At 35.9% G+C, this 20,462-nt stretch overlaps 1 protein-coding gene across 1 annotated transcript; it reads right to left on the bottom strand.

Annotated features, from left to right (window-relative positions):
* Window positions 1-676: 676 nt before the first annotated feature.
* LOC149380883 (rhodanese-like domain-containing protein / PPIC-type PPIASE domain-containing protein) lies at window positions 677-4,339 on the bottom strand. Its single transcript, XM_089630012.1, has 8 exons — window positions 4,007-4,339; window positions 3,429-3,545; window positions 3,272-3,363; window positions 2,630-2,730; window positions 2,419-2,529; window positions 2,175-2,283; window positions 1,444-1,494; window positions 677-1,026 (listed from the first exon to the last, which is right to left on the bottom strand). Exons 1-8 carry the CDS (start codon window positions 4,242-4,244, stop codon window positions 946-948), a joined length of 900 nt encoding a protein of 299 aa, XP_089486138.1. The 5' UTR covers window positions 4,245-4,339; the 3' UTR covers window positions 677-945.
* Between the last annotated feature and the right edge of the window lie 16,123 nt (window positions 4,340-20,462).

The following is a 20,462-nucleotide window of genomic DNA, read 5'->3' as shown; positions in this document are numbered from 1 at the left end:
ATGATTATATGCATCCTGACTGATTGGTTCGAAAATGATTAATCATATATATTCATCGATATATGATTGTCACAGGTGTTAGATCTATGCCCTAGAAATGATTTTCATTATAGAGGATCTCCAATGCATTACATTTTAACACGAGTGGAGGCACGGATGGAGTTTGACATTTTCCAATCCAAATCCATTTTATCATGTAATATGGAGAGAATAAATAGTGACCCTCCAAAATGGAGATTCAATATTTACAAAACTCAAAAATAGCTAATTTAAAGTGATGTATTCATAAAATAGCTAAAATTTATCTAAAATTGATAAAATAGTCAAAATATACAATAATCTAATTTCAAAAACTTTTTTCACCTTTAATTTTTTGTCTAAATTACTTAAAATAATAGTAAAAAAAATTAGTCTTAATGTCAACAAAAATTTGACAACGTAATTTTAACTACTTTACTAAAAATTTAAAATTTTGACTATTTGCTAATCAAGTTTCAAATGACTATTTGATATAATTTTTCCTTTAGTTTTGATATGATAAACGATAGCAGGATTTCCAATCCTAGCAGGAAAAGGAGGGAAATGGATACTCAATTTAAAGTGAAAACAGGCTTATAGAAAAAAGAAGCTATGGATTCAGAGAAACAAATTTTTTGTGATCATTCAGGTAAAGATAAATAAAATCAGCCACCCCAATTTTGCGCACTCCTCAAAATGTGACTAGAGAACCAGCAAATCATAAACTAAAATCAGGTTTGGATTTGTTTTTTTAAACAGTAAAATAAAGTTTGAATACCAAAGGACAAAATTTGGTAAAAAAGACTCCTGTCCTAATTCAAAATTCTGGATCACCAGTTAGATTTGATAATTTAAGAATAAGAATACCGACTACCAAACTGCGACATATATCGAAGCCTTGAAGATAACCTTTGTTTATGAGCGATATCAATAAGTAGGAATTGTTCGATCAGCCTTCTCAGAATAAGCATGAATTCCTCCAGCTACATTGAATATTTTCCTGAAGCCCTGAGAATGGAGGGAAAAAGAATTGCAGAGATGAAAATTGCGATTTTGAAAGAAGAATAAAAAATCAGGCTAAAGAAAGCTAACGAAACTCCAATCTGTTAATTCCAGTTTTCATTCAATCAAAAGAAAGTAAGCCTAAGAGACTTCCACGTACAAGTAATTGGCATTCCAACTTTTATTGTAGTATCAAATAAAAAATTGTGTCACAGAAACAACAAATTAATGTTTCAACTTTCAAAACTCAGTGTACTTGATGGATAGCCTAACATGAAATATTATTACCGGGTAACGATTTATTTTTCTAAAAATTCAAGTGCTCGTAGTTTTTCATCTGCATAACATAATCGATTGATTCGAAATAAAGGAATATTTTCACATCAACTTTCAGTTCTAACAAACCCATGAAAGAGTATCTACCTGTGTCTGCAACCACTTGGCAACTTGTAACGATCGCACGCCATGATGACACTGCATTTTCACACATAATCGTTACAAAATATCGGTGAAGTGATAGTATGCATACATGGAAACACTGAGAAGCCAAGTTTCCCCAAAACACACACGCATGCAACAATGGTGAACTAACACGAACAATTTGTCCGAAAAAAATAAAAGCATTTTGTTGTGCTCGAGAACTAGTGAAATTCAAATATTAGAGCACTTGATGGGTCGATGTATGTTATTAACATTCAAAATCCTTCACGTTAAAATCTTTGTAATTTGAGATGATGCAATATTCATTTTGTGTTTCTTTGGGCCTTACTCATGTAGCACGGAAATTGACAAAAAGGAAAAAAAAAATAAAAAAATAAAAAATGTGCTGTTTTATATCATTTGTTTGGAAAAAGACCCATTTTCCTATCTTAAGGCCTATATGGACACACAGAAAAAGAGGATATTCTACCATGTAAGAGATATTCTTTTTTAGAGAAACAGTTATTTTGCATTAACAGGAAGAATGAAATCAACACAAGATTCATAACCCGCATCTTTCAGAGTCAGTCAGCCATGCATAGGAGTGTGCTTGGAAGATAATACCAACCGCTCAAAGTATTTAATTTTGCACAACCATAGTACTAACGCTCCTTAAATAAAATAAAAAAAGCAGAATTAAGTAAATAAAATACAAATGCAAAGATCGTAGTTACCAGAACGTAGGTATCCTTTTGGGGATCAAATTTAGTATTTATTTCAGGCCCCCATGTTCCAAATTGTCGAAGAGGAAGAACATCAAAACCTGGCAAGAAAGCTCTTTCTCTGCCAAAACAAAATGAGAGCAGCAAAAACAGAAAATTCTCTAAGCCACAATTTTCCATGAAACATGGTTCCGTGCTGATTCTTTTTTAGAAAAGTTTGGACCAATTTATCAGACATAAGAGGGGAGCCACATACACTTCATCAGGTTCTCGGACATCAATCAATTGAGCCTCGTCTAAGAAAGCAGGATCTTGCAGTTTAGCTTGTAGCTCTTCAGGTTGAACATCACAAAGTGTTGATTCCTCCCTTTTGAGGACAAAGCGTGTAAGAAACAAGAGTTCTAAATTACGGTCAATTTCGTCACGTTTCTCACAATTATTAGCTTTCAGGGCTGAATATTACACACCTCTCAGAAAGCACTTGCAATAAATGCCATCCAAATTGTGTTTTACATCGAACAATCTTATTTAAGGGCGCACCAAATGCAGCCTCCTCAAACTCCGGTACCTGAGAATTTAGGTTTGATCAAAGTCCTTCAAATGTAGGAGATAACTTGACATCAACTAGAAATTTGCCGATTCGCAGTTGGTGTGGCTATACAGAAATGCCTGTTACTAATGAAAATGCCAAATGAAACACTAATTGTAGCTAGAAATGCCTGCCAAAATTTACTAATAAATATTATTCAGTAAAAGATAAGCAAATTAGAAAATTAGTAAATTGTGGATTAATATAACATTTCTTGAAAGCTTCTACCAAAATTTGGAAAATAATTCCTTACATTAAGCAACGATATTCAAAATTATGGCTAAATAATGGAAAACATTTCCAAACTATATATCTTTTTCCACCACATCACAGAAAATGTCAATTGCCGATTGCCAGCATGAATTTCAAATAAATTTTATTTTGGAGTATCGGTATTCACTGAAATAGAAAAGCCGCTGGAATTTGGCAAAATTTCTTTGGCATTTCAATCATTAGTTTGACCACATTTAAGAGCAAATATTGAGCTTTTCCCAAAGAAGATGAATGAATGTCGTCGTACCATTTGACCCTTTCTGACCCAACCGAGCATTCCTCCATCGTCTTTGGATGGGCAAAGCGAGTGTTCAAGAGCAAGATCACTTAGGTCCTCACCTGAGAAAACCAAACATCATTGTACACGATATCATCATCAACTTGAAGCTATATAGCTCACTCACCCTTCAAAGCTCTCTGCTGGAGATCCACAAGAAGCTTGAGGTCGTCTTCCTTAACAAGCAAATGCTGGATCAGTATTTCCCTCGCACCATCCGACCCACTTCCAGAAGAAAACGAAGCTGAGAAGATCACTGTTTAGAACCTCAAACACCCCCAAAAGGATTCATATAGTTGTATCGACTAGACATTGTACATTGTAAGGAGAGAAAAACAAAATATTAATTTCAAGAGCATTGCAAGTACATGTTCCTTGCTTTGGAGGATTCATTTGCTAGGCTCGTCGGTGCAGAACTCAACTCGCGGAAAAGATTTTATTATTGTGGTCGAACAGAAAATGCATAGGTTTCACAAATCTACTGTTGATTCATATAAATAATTCTAGTTCTATTTTATTTTTATTGGTTTTGCAGTTGTAAGAAGATTTTTATACATCGTAGCACTATAAAAAAACACAAACACAAAAAACTAACAATAATAAATAAATCAAATTATTTAAGAAAGTAGAAACAGACAAAACGGACCAATCACGGAAACGAGTTAGCGTACCAAAAAAAAATCTTGGCATAAACCCTATCCATACCTGAGGCTGTGAGGCAAGAACGTTCCGGCATGGCAACAAAGCGATAGGAGTTAATAGATGGGAAAGAAGAAGAGCGAGGAAGCGAGGGCAAAATGGTTTTGGGAAGAAGAGGGATAGCGGGTCTGAGAGTAGAGATTTTGTGGAGGTTGGAATGTCGAAATGGCATCCGAGAAGACCTCAGAGCGGCCATGGCAGGTGTTGCCAGAGGCGGAAGATGGCATGCCCCTCTCACCATCATTTTCTTTTCTTTTTTTCTTGTTCCAATTCCTTTTGTGTTAAATTGTCGTTTTCTTTGTGACTGAGAATGCTATAGGGTGACCACAAACATTTTATACATTTATAACAGCGTTTTGAAAATGGTATAGTTTGAGTCTTTGAGAGTATCATTATCCTAATTGACACAGTCAGCCTATCACAAAGCTGTAGACAGGTGACTTAAATAAATAAATAAAAAATAAAAAAATTATTAAGAAATAATATGGTTTCCGATAAGTTGAGATCCGCCCAGCTTGTCCAAATGAGCTAACCTCTTCGCAAGACCAAGCCCAGCTCCTCGCTAGCCCAGGTCCAACTCATTCAAATGAGTTCCCCTCTTTCTAATCTCAAGAACAACTCGTCTAAACAATCTTAACTCGTCACAATACTGAGTCCAAGCTCTACACGTACTCAACCCAAAAGAAGCGGTCTTTACTTGAATTTATCCTCATCGCCAACTCAGGTCAACACACGTGCAGCTGCTCCAAGCTCTCTAATCCTACCACGTGACATCAAGATCGATGAGAAGATGAGTTGATCTTCGGCTACAAACATATCCATTTCAGCTAGAAATGTAAGATCCATATTATTATTATCATTATTATTGTCGAATTTGTACTAAAAATATTAGTTGATCTCGTCCTCTCATTGAGTTGAGCTCGTCTTCTTAGTGAGTTGAGTTCGCCATCATAGTGAGTTAAGGTCTTTGTCTCGGTGAGTTGAGCTCGTCTTCTCAATGAGTTGAGCTCCGCATCTCAGTGAGATGAGCTCGACCCCAATTGTACTCTCTTGATAAGTATTCAATAAAAGTACCTCTTTTCGATTTGTTATATGTTCTTTATTCGTTTATTTTTCTATTATTTCGCTATATATTAGTTTTACTCTATTCTTATATGACGTATTCTTGAGATCCACATAAATATAAATAAAACGATACACTAAATATAATATATAGTTTCGTGATTGTTGAGGAACTGATTCTGACATCAACAAGAATCACTTATGATTCTTTTTTCAAAATGAAATAATGTATACCTAAATAAGAAAGGGGTATATTAGTATTTTTACATTATAAATTGCTATTATGTGATTGCCTGTTAAATTTTGGCTATTTTGCTAAAAAAAACAAACTAGTTTAAATTAAATGTTTCATACATAAATTCCTTTTTTTTAAAATTAATCACGAAAATAGTATTAGTGTTTTTCAAGTCGAAAACAATAATCATTTTATATGTATATATAAAATTAGGAAAATAGCCAACTTCACGTTTGACATTCCTAACCAACATTTAGTAAATCTTAGATAAATAGCTGTAAATAATGACGTGACCTAATATATGGAGGTGGCTATTTATCTAAGATTTACGTCTGTAAATACATGAAAATGACTATTTACCTAAGATTTACCAAACGTTTGCTATTTAGCAATATCAAACGTTTAAGTTGGCTATTTTGGATTATATCTAACTTTTTTTTAGGGTTATTAAGTTATATAGCCACACGGATATAGTGGATTGAGATATAGCCCACCTTTGATTAATTTCTTGTAAATAGTCAAGTAAACTTATTAACAGATTAATAAAAGCCTTATTTAACACAACCAAACATATATTTTAGGTAGTTAATATAGGCTGCCACGTATGCAAGTTGGCTATTTACAAATTATTTACCAAAGGTTGGCTAATTTACAATTCCTATAGTTTAGGTGGCTTACGTAGCCAATTTTTTGTTTTTTTTATTGTTTACAAGAAAAATAATATTAAATAGTTTATTACAATTTGAAAAAACACTGTTTATAAAGAAATATATAAATATCGTTACCGTTACCATTACAAACCAATGATCGAAATACCATTACCGTTTTGGGACTCAAATTTTACTGCTATATGAAGGTAAGTTAGAGGAATACCATGGAATTCAGAAAACGAGAATGAAAACTGTACTGTTGAGGTTATCGTCGAGGAATACCGTTAAATACCGTATTTACCGAGAGAAATGTAATGAATAAATATTTATAAAAAAAAATCATACATAACATACAATAAAAATGGAAAAAGTCTACAATAATAATGCAACAAAAATCCAACACAAACTTAATGACATAGTTCAATACAAAGTACAAAATCAAAATAATGATAATATTCAGGTTTAAAATCAACTAATTATACATAAAATTTCATATTCTACAATTAATTTAACAACACAAAAAAACCCCAAAAACACATTCAAATCTAAACCCTATTTTCGGATATAACCAAAAAAATTGAAAGGAAAAAAAAAAGTTGGATACAAACTCAAATTAAACACAATAATGTTGTTAGAAACAAAGAATTTGAACTAAATCATTAAAAACTAACAACAAATTTCGTGAAGAACACTAAATATCATCAGATTTTAAGAATTGTCAGTATTTGACCACTTACCAGTAAGTTTCCGTAGGAATGCATGAGATTTCGTCTAAAGAAAACCGAAAAGTGAAAGGATTCCTCGGAAAACGCCAGTCCGGTTTTGTTCATATCGGTACCGAAACTCTCAAAAAAATGGTATTCAGTCCTGTTTTCGATCGGAATCTGTGGAATTTCAATCCTTGTTACAAACATCAGTTTTTTGCTGTATAGCCAACGTGTAAGGATTCTTTGCAAACTAGCCAAACCGGTGACATGAAAATTGTTTTGTTCCTGTCGTGCCCTTCGGCGTATGTTTAAAGCCTTCACGTACATTTTCAATTATTTTATGTAAGCAGTTATTATTTTATATATTTGATAATTTGTAGTCTTAATTATTTGACTTATTCCTCATTTGTAGCTAACAAATATATAGAATATTTACGTTAACTTTCTTTTTAAATTTCAAAATAGTTGAGTTGCTCTCTCTCTCTCTCTCTCTCTCTCTCTCCACATTTGGCCGCATACAACTATTTTAAAAAATTGTCGAAACAGATTTATACGACTATTGATCGGCATATCTAGTACGTTCATTTACATTAATATCATTTGCTTGTTTATGATTTTTTATGTGATTGATTGTAATTTCTTTTGTTCACAATTATAGCGGGGTCTTCATCCTCTTATTATATCTGGTGAGCCTTTCATTTTCAATTGAAAACACTTATTAGTTAAATATCCAGTTTTACACAATATTTTGCAATAATTAACCGTTTTCTGTTTGCGCGAAGTCGGGGATATTTCAACCTTACCACCAACAACATTGTGGTAAATTTGAGAAAAATGATAAAAAAAAAACAAAAAAACAAACAAAACAAACAAAACAAAATAGACGCCAGAAAGCCTAGATTTTTTTTCCAACCACAGTTTTTAGTTTGTTGATAAATTGAACCAAACACGTGTTTTATTTGTTGAAGATTGTATGACATGTTATTTATTTTATGTGTGCTTTTATGTATTAATTAGACTATATCCAATCGTACTGCATATCAGTAAAATGAAACTCCAACCGAGCTGTAAAATCTACTGCAAAATATAGTTTTTAAGGGGAAATGAATAATATTATGCTATATATATAGCGTACCACTATTCATTACTGCAAAAATATTTAACTTATTATGTTTTAGACCCACAATTTCATTTATTTATACAAATAGACATGAAATGATAAAAATATTTTATTTTTGCCTTCAAGATAAAAAAATAAATATGGAAAAAATAAGTTGAAAAAAAATGACATTAGAATAGATTAAACATATATTACAAGGAAAATTAAAACATTAAGATTACATAATGAAAAAACTTACATAATTCGCACTCTCATATCCTCACTCTCAATGATAAAAGCTTTGTAAGATTCTCACTCTCTCGTCTTCTTGTGAAAGGATTTGATAACTCATTAACAAAAGTCTTACACGATTCTCCCGTTCTCTTGTTAAATGATTAGACAACTCAATGACAAAAGCCTTGCAAGATTCCCACTCTCTCGTCCTCTTTTGCAATGATGTGATAACTCAATGCAACTAAACTTAGTTATGATTTTTTTTTTCATTTGTATTGTTGTACTTTTTTTATGAATGTTTTTTTTTGTACTTTTATTTATTTAATAAATATTTTCTTTAGTATATATGTATTTATATTTAAATTATTTATGGACTAATTTAAATATAGAACAATTCCAAATTAAAATGATCTAGTTGAAAACAACAAATAAGTTAAGGGTATAAAAATAAATAAGAGATAAATGGAATACTAAAAGAATTTTATATATGCAGTTGAAAATAAAGTTCGGTTGGAGATGAGGTTCTATTTGATGTAACATTTACTGCAAAATGCAGTACTCGGTTGCAGATGCTCATAGGACTATAATGTGTAGTCTTTTCAAATATAAAGCTCCATTCTTATGACTAAGTTTCTGTGTTTGTGTTTAATCTGATCTCGACACTGATCATGTGGATTTACATGTAAATGAATTGGATATCGGGAGAAATTGGTTACACTACTTACAATACTTTTATATTAATATTCAACCTTACCACCAACAATGTTGTAAATGCGAGAGAATTGGTCTTAACAAAAGACGCTGCAAAGCCTAGATTTTTTATAACCACAATTTTTTTTGACAAATTGAACAGAGGACGTGTTTAATTTTGTTGAAGATTGAATGACTCTTTATTTATTTTATGCGTGCTTTTATGTGTTAATATCGTACTATAATTTGTAGTTTTTTCAAATTTAAATCTGTAGTCTTATGAATACGTTTCTATTTTTGTATTTATAAGGTTTTTGAGATTTATCTTAAGGTTTTTGAGTGATTCATCAAGTACTTTGAACACTATACATTCAACATTGTGAAAAGACCCAAATTAAAGTCAAAACTATGCCTAAAGAGAAAAATGGCCAACCGTTGTCTTTCTCTGCGCCGAGCTATACACAAGATTTGTCTCTGTGGAGAAGAACCCAACTCACAGCGATTTTGGGCATAAAAGTTTTCATTTTCTCGTTCGTGGTCAAAAACCCTAAAGTTTTTTCTTTCTTTCTTATTTTGGTCAAAAGTGAGAAAATAGCGTGAATTCATTTGCGTGTTTTGGTCGATTTATTTACCTCAATTATCGCGTTAATTAGTAACGGCTCTTTATTAGGTATTTAAAAATCAAAATCAAAATTTGGGGAAATATTAGTGGAGAAATAGGTTGTTTGGGCAAAAAAAAAAAAAAAAGTCGTTTGTATGTCTAATTAACTAAAACTGTTAGATAAATAGTAAACTCGATGTCTTGTAGTGGCTATGTAGCTAAAGCGCTATTTATAAAAGAATTCAAAACAACTTTTATTTGGATGAAATTGCACTTAAAATACTATTTGATAACAATTCTGCTTAATGTATTCAAGCTCTTAAGTTGCTGATTTTAATATTTTAGCTCGAATTTTATTTTATTAAAAAAGATAATCCACCAACTCCCAATAAATTAACATGCATTTGTTGCAATTAATCAATTTTCTACTCTCTTTTAAGGATTTAGCTCAAGTTTCATTTTATTATGAAAAGAACCCATCGGGCCGAAGTAAATCAATTAATAATTTAGTTAATCTAATTTACTACAGGCTTGTAGACTATTTCTTTTTTTTTTTTTTAATAAAATGATACTTTGACTACTTTTTAAAAGAAAGATGAGATATTAGACTAGTTGCTTAATTGCCCAAAATAATAAGGATTAAAAAACATTAAACTTTGACAAGTTAATCTTATTAGATAAAACATTATTTGTGTACTTTATTGATTTATCTTTTTTAATCTCTTTTTTAATTAATAATTTGTAATTTATTTTTATAACTTATTTAAATTATGGTCAAAATTATTAAAAAAAAAAAAATTGATGCATTTGCAATTAAAAATTGTGTACACCAATTTGGTGTAGATGAATAATTTCACACCAAATTTGGTGGGAAAGTATTTATCACATCAAATTTTACTTCAATCTAGTGTTATATTTGGTGGATTTGAGCAATTTTCACACCAGATATGTCACTTCCCACACCAATTTTGTATGGATTGAAGATGGCATTAAAACTAATGGGCATCGTGTCATTCAAAAATAAATAAATAAATAGTGAAGTCTTGCTCGGCATCGATCCATACTAAACAAAAAAAAATGTAGTAGCAATGAATATTTCTACTTTGACTGTGAAGAACCTCTTCCGAAAACGATTAATATGATTAATTGTCACGGTTAATATGATTAACAGTGAAGAACCTCTTCCGAAAACGATTTCGAACATCGGCAAGTCTCGGGGTTGCGCCAATCCAGCAGCTCGAAGGTCGTAAATTCACTTATGCATATTAACTGTGATAGTTAATCGGATTAACTGTGAAGGTTAATTCAATTAACCATGACGATCCTCCTCCGGAAACAATCTCAAACATTAGCGAGTCCCGCTGCTGCAACGATCCTACCGTTTGAAGGTCGCAAGTCCAGTCTTGAAATCGCCGGAAGAAGCTGAAATTTGAGAGTTTCATCGCCGATTGTCAAGACCTCGTTTTCGATGTAGACGAGCGAGACTTCGCCGGAGAATGGAGCAACGTTGGCTAATTAAAGGCGGCGTCCGGAGACGGAGGAGATGATAGTTAATAAGATTTATTGTTGTTCTTGTTACAGTCAATAAGATTTATTATTGTTGTTGTTATGAATAATGAGATTTACTATTTTTTTGTTACCGTTAATATTATTTACTCTGATAGTTAATATTAACAACCCTTAAGGGTATTATTAGAATATTGGAATGTTATTATAACAAATTGACTACTTTCCTAAATATGTTAGTAGTTGAGCTATAATTTTAAAATAGAGGCTGTTTAGGTTAGATACTTAGCCCTCCCTGAATATATATATATATATATATATATATATATATATATATATATATTGTTGATTTAAACTCATTTAAACTCTTATCAGCCTAACTTAATTAATTGGTTTTTACTTAATTATCCCTAGAAGTTGAAAGCTTTAGCAACAAGGAAGTACAAGTCCGACTTCCGATTTTAATAAAATAAAATATCCAAACCATTAAGAAAATACGAATGATTTTTTGTCCAATTGTTGGGGGATGAGCTATAAATCCGAAAGCCCATCATACTATAGACCCAAGGCACTATAAAACCCCTCATTCATCGTTCACACTTCGAAACCAACACATAAAAGTAAAAGGGAGAGAGAGAGAGAGAGAGAGAGAGAGAGAGAGAGAGAGAGAGAGATGGACCAGGATGTTGAAGGCGTATTGATGTCGATGGAGGATCTATCCATCGACGGTTGATATATGGCTGAAGATGTTTTGTTCAAAGAAATCATGACGAGACTTCCGATGAAATCCGTGATAAGGTTCAAGACCGTGTGTAGAGCCTGGTTGGCTCGCCTTTCCCGTAACTCCTTCATCGCCAACCATCTTCACCACTGCTCGGCCACCGAAAAACCGTATGACATCATCCGTGGAATGAACTATAACTACGATGACCCCAGACTGTTTCGTATTGCGGATGGAGAATCCAATCCCGTAGAGATGGACATGTCGTACGTAACCAAAGCCTAGGAGAGGTCCTACATAAGGACTTTCTATCTCGACGGATCTTCAAACGGCTTGATTTTAATCCGAAAGGTGTATGCATATGAACCTGATTTCGAATACTATCTGACGCTGTGGAATCCAGCCATTCGAGAGTTCAGAAATCTTACAAAACCTATTGTCCCGGTCATCACGCAACCCACGTATCCCCATTCTTTATATCACAATTAAAACCTCGGATTTGGCATCGACTGTAACGATTACACGGTGGTTAGAGTCGGTGAATACCACAAGCCTCGCGAGAATGGTGGCACGGAGTTTAGCCTCCACGTTCAGATATTCACTAGAAACACGGGCCATTGGAGAGAAATTGGAGTCCTATCGTGCTGTGAGCTTCTCGGCAGCGTCGAAGGAGGAGCTGTGATCGATGGGTTCGTTCACTGGGCGATCCGAGCCGTAGAAGCCCCGGCAAAAGGGAGTCAACTCAAGATATTGACGTTCAAGGCCGGCCCTGACCTAAGGCGGGCAAGGCTTGTGCCTTGGGCCCCCAAAAAAATTATTTTACACTTTTTGCCTATTTTTAAGATAATTTACATTTTTTATCCTAAAAATTTACACTTTTGGCCCATTTTATAAAAAATTTACATTTTTTACACTGAAAATTTAAATTTTTATTAGTATTATAGGGCCCCAAAATATTGAATCGCCTAGAGTCCCCGGTGAGTTTGGGCCGGCCCTGACGTTCGATCTGAACACCGAGGAGTTGAAGGAGATTGACAGTCTGGTATCAGAAAATTACAACGGTGTGTTTTCCCACCTAGAGATTGTCAATTGGAAGGGCTCGCTTGGTGCTCTAATGACAAAAGTTGGAGGAGAGTGTGAGTTCTGGGCGAAGAGCGTCCACGTGGCCATTCCGAGGAGTTTTGAGGGATAACTTTCTTCTTTTCGACAATCATGACCGAAAAGATATTCTCCTCGACCCCGTCACTCAAACCCAGACGATTTGCGATGTATGGAGGGTTTATTTTCTACAATTTTCAGCATTATTCTCCCAGTTTAATTTCTCCGAATTTTAGTGTCTAGTTGGAATTTTATCGGTTTTTCAATTTTAATGTATTCTTCTTTATTCGACTATTTTACATATCAATTTGCGTTTCAGTATGTTTCATTATACTATATGCTAGTTACATTACATATATGAATATATCGTTCCATAATCCATAATTGGAATAGACACGTTTAATTCGAACTTTCTATTGTATATGAATTAGTAAACTGTGAAAGATAAACCATTCTGAAATTGTATAATATGTTGAACAATAGGATTAACGGATGAACAAAATCATACTAATTAAGCCGCATGAAAAAGTTGATATCATTATCTTGTCAAAGTTTTATATTTTTTTTGAAAAATAGTCATAATATTTGCATATAATTAATAAGATCCATATATACTGTAGTAAACTTATTGAGATTCGCAGCCAAAAAATATTAGTAGCCCAGACTTTTTAGAATTTATTTTTATAATGGTTATCGTATTTGTTTGATTTTTTAATTTTAAGAAATTATAACTGTTATTATTGGAATTTTCGTGGATATTTTTTCTTTATATATCAGGGAATAGTTACATTTTATTTTTAAAACGAGTTTTCGTGATCTATTTTTTGCTGAATGTTTTAACTTTATATTCTGATTCTGAATTATTACTTGTTTATTAGAAGCAATATGCATCGCTGATTTAGGAGGGAATTATTCTTATTTTTAATTTTAATATTGATTTCAAATTTAATTAGAATATTTTACCACTTTCTCACTGGTATCGCATTCTCATATCTTCTGGTTCAATTTTTTATTCTTTCGGTATGCTTTTGTGTTTTCTACTCTATTTGTCACATATTTTGGCTTATATTTTGTATTATAGATAGCTCTGTGTTATTGTCATCGGCATAACAAGTTGTTATAAAATATGTTGATGATTCTATGTTTCATTTCTATATTGTTAAATATCATTATGAAATTGTTTTATTCGAGCATGATGTGTGTGAAAGTATCATGGGGTTCCATCTTAAAACCAATTAGCAATGAGCGAAGTAACTCATGATCTTTATAACCTCTTGTTAGTTCTCATTCACTTTCGATGTGAGATTCCTAACACGCCCCCTCAAGATGGCGGCTCTTTGCGTTCGCTCATCTTGGGCCGAATCTCAACAATTGGATCGGATACCCGTTTGGGCTTAATGGACTCTGATACCATGTGAAAGTATCATGGGGTTCCATCTTAAAACCAATTGACAATGAGAGGAGTAACTCATGACCTTTATAATCTCTTGTTAATTTCCATTCACTTTCGATGTGGGATTTCTAACAATGTGAATCGTTTATAAATGACGATGGACGCAGACATATCAATTTTTTCATGATCAACAAATATGTAATGGTTTCAAGCCCCAAGAATAATTTCTTTGAGGAAAAATTTTATAGTTCAAGGAACAAATTAAAATTTCGATATAAATTGGTTTGTAAAGTTTCTAATTGTCCATGGACCGCAACGTTACATCTAAGCTTTGGGTCATTAAATCATTTGTAGACTCACACTTTCACATTCAAATAAGTTCCGCAAAGCACTAATTAGCAACTTTGTCAAAAAAAAGTTTTATAGAGTCTGTTATAAAGTAAAAACTCGTCTCTTAAAAAAAAGAAAAAATGCAACGAAATATAAGGAATGGAATCATTATTCGCCACTGCGGGACCGATCTCCGGCCTATTTCGGACGGATCCCAAAGAAACCATGCTAAGAAAGGGCGGGACCTGACCATTTTAGGCAGATCCCGTGAGCCTCAGGCGAGACTCGGCCCGAAGGCCAGGTCCCGCGAGCTACGACCCAACCGACAAAGCGAGGTCCTGCGAGCCACAGGCGAGACCTAACCGACAGAGGTAAGTCTCGTTGACCTAAGGGCAGACCCCGCAGAACACAAGGTCTCGCCTCCTCGCCGGCCAATGGTGAGGCCCGCCCACAGACATGCGACCTCTCTCCCGTTCTTTCCTGCCTACGGCGAGACCCAAAGGTCCCGCTCGAGACCTCTCGAAAGTTGTGTCAAGCACAGTTTCAGCCCATATGCTTATAAATATGAGCTCCCTCCGCTCATTATGTAAGTCATTCATAACCTAAAAACACATATACTCTCTCTAGACTACACTATACGATTCCGAACTAACGAGAGTGTTTTCTCCGTAACATGAACATTACACCAATAATAATGTTGATCATTGGAGAGTGAGAAGAACGTAGACCTTCCTCGCCCCTCTAATTCACTGTTTATTTTCTCACAGGAACTGAGCAGGAGCGACTCCCGACTACCCTAAGAGATCGGTGATTTCAGGCGTTTGACAACACCAACCTACGTGCAACCTCAGGGTCCGGTCCTAGGTTAAATCGTGAACAACTCGCTAGTGTTAAGATCAAAACGGGCTGACTTGCTCAAAGATTAACAACTCGCTAGTTCCTACAAAGCAAGTGCTAAAATAGGTGCGCTAAAAAAGGAAAACTCCTAAAAGCAAGCGCTAAGACAAGTGCGCTTAAAAAATAAATTCCTAAGAAAAGCAACGTGCTAAACACTGGCGCAAAAGAAAAACCTACTACTCAAATTCGACCAATTCATCGTCTTCGCCACCTGAAAGGTTAGGATCAGCCCCGTCGAGCGGTGGGAACAGGGAGTTGAAGTAGGTGAATGATAAGTGCATAATTCTTGTTATTTTGTGATCATTCTTCACCACGTTATTCATCGTAATCACTTGAAATCACGTTTACAATTGAACATCTTATGATTTGAGTGTTTACATGTGTTTAGGTGAATCCGGGGGAGTTCGGAGCTAAAATGTCAATTTTTGGAGGCAAACGGATCAGCACACTGAAGAGGAGCAAAGCAGTAGCTGTACCGCGGTACAGCAGTCTAGTACCTAGGTACAGGAGTAAGAATCAGTGGCAGTACCGCGGTACAGCACACGGGTACCGCGGTACAGTTCCGTTGAAAGCCCAATGCGACTCAAATAAAGCCCATTTGGAGTCCAATTAAAAAGGACTTCGGGATTTTGACCTAGCACACTTAGACTACGATTTTCAGAGCAAAAGAAGAGCCGCAAAGACTACGAAGAGAGAAGAGGACTTTCGGAAACAACTGGAGTACGAACGGTTTCCCCGTGGAGACCGTCCCGACTTCAAAACTCGTTCTATCTTCTTTCTCTTTTCTATTGCTTGTATTGTTTTTTATTTAATTATGTCTAGTTAGGTTTTGAACGGTTAAGGGGAATTTCAATCCCAAAACATGAATTGAAGATCTTGGTGTAGACTTTGCTTTTTACTTCTTATATTGAAGTTGTTATTTTTTTTCCAATTGTTCAGTGTTAATGAATTATTGTGTTTCTGTTTGGATTGATCACCTAGATAGGAATATAATTATTCATAGCCATACTCGCAATTTTAATCCGTAATTGTTAGAATTGCTAGTAATTAGTGGTGCGACTACGCGTACGGGTTTCGCAAGGATCTTGTGCACGTAGTGAAAAGAGTAACCGGAATTAATTGAATCACGCGTGTTGAATTTATATTGTTCTGTTCGTCTCGCTTTCTGAATTTATTGCTGTTGTTAGATTAAATTTAGGCGCGTGTTCATTAGGTTGTTTAACAATTAGGGCTCTTTATCGGCGCAACGTCATGATTAGTTAATATCAAAGGATTGCAGAGATTATTGACCGCGTGTGTCGATTTTCTGTGGACGTTGATTTCAATAGAGTTGTGCGAGTATTGTCGAACCAAGATTGAATAGGATTGTTGCGGGAGCGAATGAAACCTTAACCGTGTCTTTTTGCCATTTGGTTTTCTTTGTTAAATTCATAATTTTCAAAACCCCCGATTCTTTGTATTATAGTTATTTTTCTTGAAATTAGTTAGTCATTTAATTAATCTAGGTCTTTGTGGGTTCGACCCTTATTTGCTGCTATACTTGGTATTCAATTAAGGAATTTATTTTTGATCGCGGAACGACACGCATCAAATTTTGGCGCCGTTGCCGGGGACCTTTATTTAATTATTCGACTTTTTTGTTTCAGTTGTTTTTTATTTATTCCAGCTAACATTTTTTTTTCTTTTGGTTCGAGGTACAAATTTGAAATGTCACACTATGAGATCCTCGTCCGTTTTCGCCAACAAGATTCGGAGCCTTTGCATAACACTTGGTGGAGATTCAAAAATTTGCTTCGTCGACTTCCATATCACGGATTTTCAAGAGAGGGACAACTCGACATATTTCTTAATGGCTTGAATACACGAGCAAGGGCTTGGGTTGAAAAAGGAAACGGTAATATCTCTTTTTACCAACAATCTATTAATCAAGCCTATTTTATGTTGGATAACATGGCAGAGTTCGATTATCATTGTTGGAATTGTTCAATGAACAACTACGGTTGGGAGAGCGATTCTAACATGACTGAGCTGGGATTCTACGACGCTCAACAACAACAAGCCACGTCATTGGAAAAGCTTGTAAGGACATTGGCGATCAACACACTCGAGTTCCAACAAATCACATATGTCCAACTACAAAGCTTTGAAAATCACATGAGCTACTTGGCTACATCTTTAAGCCGGTTAGAAGCTAATATCTCGGAGGTGCCACCGGAGCTCATCATCGAAGAATCTTTGCCCATTTTTCCAATGGAGAAAACGCCTCACGACTCCATATTTGACGAGTCATCACACGAAGATGTTGAAGGCTATGAATCGCCAGGTAAAGAAGATGAATCCCCACTTCGTACGCTAACATTGATAATCGCAGATTCCGTCGACAAGGATTCCGTGAAGCTTACTTCTTCTTCACCGACAAAAGCAATAAGCTTTCAATCTCCCAAAATCTGTGAAACCGAATCGAAGTTAGTTGGTGCGCCACACGTTCGCCATTCGTATCATGCCAAGCTTGAGGGCACAAAAAACAAAGATCCATTCGTGGTGGCGTACTCGATTCTCCACGGGAGAAAACCGTATTTTGAATAACATCCACTTCACGTCGGGCTGAGGACGTTAAACTAAGCGCTGCTCGGGAGGCAACCCGAGTCTCATTTTTATTTTTGATTTTTGGTAATTTTCTCTTTTCTTCCTGTCAAAAAAAAAAAAAAAACCTCAGTAGAAGTACCGCGGTACTGTACCCCGGTACAGGTACTGAAAAAAAAAATTAATACCACGGTACAAGTGGTTGTACCACGGTCTGCAACAATTTCCAGAGAGCTCGTTTTTTGTGTACCACGGTACAACAAAAAAAAAAGTAATAATAATCAGCCTTAGGTTTTAAGTTTAAACCCACGTCCCTGTTTCTTTTCTTCTCTCTTCGTCACCTTACAGCATTCTTCTTCAACCTCTCTCTTTCCTCTGTCTTCTTCTTCACCTTACCACCGCCGAGCTCTCTTCTTTGCAATCAACCACCGCTCGGGCCCAAGCAGGCACTCAGCGCCGGCGAGCGGTCGTTCGACTCCGACTCTTCTTCTTCGTCACTTCCAGCGTTACAACTCCGACGAGCTCCGTGCTGACGATTCACGCACAACCCACTCCGGCGAGCGCTCCGTCTACAATCTCCGTCACCGCCAAGCGGTCTTTCGCCTCCGACCTCTCCTTATAGCGTGATCTTCCTCATCTCTCCGATGAGCTTTCCCTCGCGGCGCACCTTTCGGCGACCTCCGTCGACGCCATAGTAAGTCCCTCCGCCAACACACCACCACTGTTCAATCCAAGTAAGTGAGTCTATCAAATTAATTTGAGTCTGCTCTTTTGTGGAAGTTTATATGGATTTGTGATTTGGGTGATATGTGTGTGGTTCTCGTTAAGTTGTTTTAGTGATATAACAATTCAATTGGGAATAGTTGAATATTGTTGGTTGATTTGAAATTGTTAACTTGCGTGGGTTAGTAGTGTTGTTCAATTGCGCGGAGTGTTTGGAATTATATATGAACATGTGACGTGATATTACACTTCCCCAGGAATTGGTTGAAATTTAATTATAGTTTGTGTATCGTGGTACCGTGATCGTTTGGTGTGCTTGTTTTCTCACTTTTTCAGATGCCTCCGAAGTCCACTAAGCGGGCACGAACGAGCCGCGCCTCATCTTCCCAACCACGCACCCGCAGTCAATGAGCCACCGCCAGCTCTACCAACGCCCCCTCCCACTTTCACCGAGCGCGCGCTACACTACTTGCTGTGTCATGCCCACTATCGCGACATGTGCGACCACCACACCCACGTCACATTTGGCTCACCACACAGACGCTTTGAACATACTTTTCGAGCCCGCCTCCATCAACTCCGACCATCCACCGTACCAGCTTCCACCTCACCAGATACCACCACCGTTCCAGTATCAAGAGCCAGCCGACTGGCCACCACAATGGTCGTTCCAGCCTCCAACACCACCGACGGGCTGACCTTGACATTCGAGGGAGTTTTTCATTTCCTTACACTATGATTTTGTGCTATATTTTCACATCGAGGACTATGTGTGTCATAAGTGTGGGTGGGGGGGGGGGGGGGGGGGGGGGGGGGGGGATAACGCATGTATATTATTCTTCTTTCAAGGGTAACTTCTTTATTTTCTCGTTTTGTGCTATTTTGAATCTCAAATACTTGCTCAATCTTGGCTCAACAGTTTTTCAAAAAAAAAAATATTATTATCGGAATTGATCCCAACACAGCTTGAACTCAACTTCCTAATTTGTTTGATATGTGACTTGTTTTTGCCCAAAACATCATTCCCCTGAACACTTTATCATGGATAAAGAACAAATGTTCCGCGAGTGTTACTTGTCAACTGTTTGTTTAACTGTTTTCGGTTCATTTGTTCTCACCAGGGCCAGTCTAGAACTCATCTTCGGTGACCGTTCGAAGCGCGATGTGCGATCGTGCCGATGCTTAGAGAATGATTGAGGCAATTAGGATAATAACACCATGGCCAAATCGACCAAGTTCCCTCATTGATGCTCTGCGAGAGCATCCCAATAGTAAGCCCCTCTGAGCCTTTCACGCTATAGCCGTTTTCTTTTGAGCCATCCACATGACCAAGCCACTTAAAAATAATTCCCCTCCAAACCCTTGTTCACGAGTGAATTTGACGTTTTAGGGTTACTTACCTGGAAATTAGGGTTGAGAGACATTTTTTCTTGGTATAAAAGATGTTTTATAGGATTCGGACATTATTTTCAACTTGTGTAGTTATTTTGAAAAGAAAAAAAAATCTGAATTCCGGGAGTTGAGGTGCTAAAAATGATTGAGTTGAAAGAGATGCTGCGAGAAATACTCTTGTGAAATGAAAGTATAGTTGTCAAAAAAAAAAAAAAAAAAAAAAAAAACAGAAAAAAAAGGTCGATCATTACAAAAGATCAGATGTCCTTGTTGCTGCAAAACAGTGTTTGGTTGGGTATAAGTGCTTCGAGAGACATTGGGATTTGGAAAATGGGTAAAAAGCTCCTTAGCGTCAAATGAACTCGTGAACCTTCAGAATCCCAAATTTCCTCCGTTACTTAGCCACATTTAACCCCCTGGCCCCATTACAACCCTTGAAAGACCTCATGACTTCAAGCAGAGCCTTCGTTCAGTGGAGACGGTTCCGGAGTTCGAGCATATCATCTGGTCCTTTCAAGATACAAACCAAAATCGGGGGCAG

The sequence above is a fragment of the Urtica dioica genome, chromosome 11 (assembly GCF_054948205.1).
Source record: "Urtica dioica subsp. dioica isolate 48M chromosome 11, U.dioica_male_clone48M_v1_H2, whole genome shotgun sequence".
Lineage (NCBI taxonomy): Eukaryota > Viridiplantae > Streptophyta > Magnoliopsida > Rosales > Urticaceae > Urtica > Urtica dioica.
The sequence above is the reverse complement of the archived record's forward strand: the minus strand, read 5'-3'. Positions and strand labels throughout refer to the sequence as shown.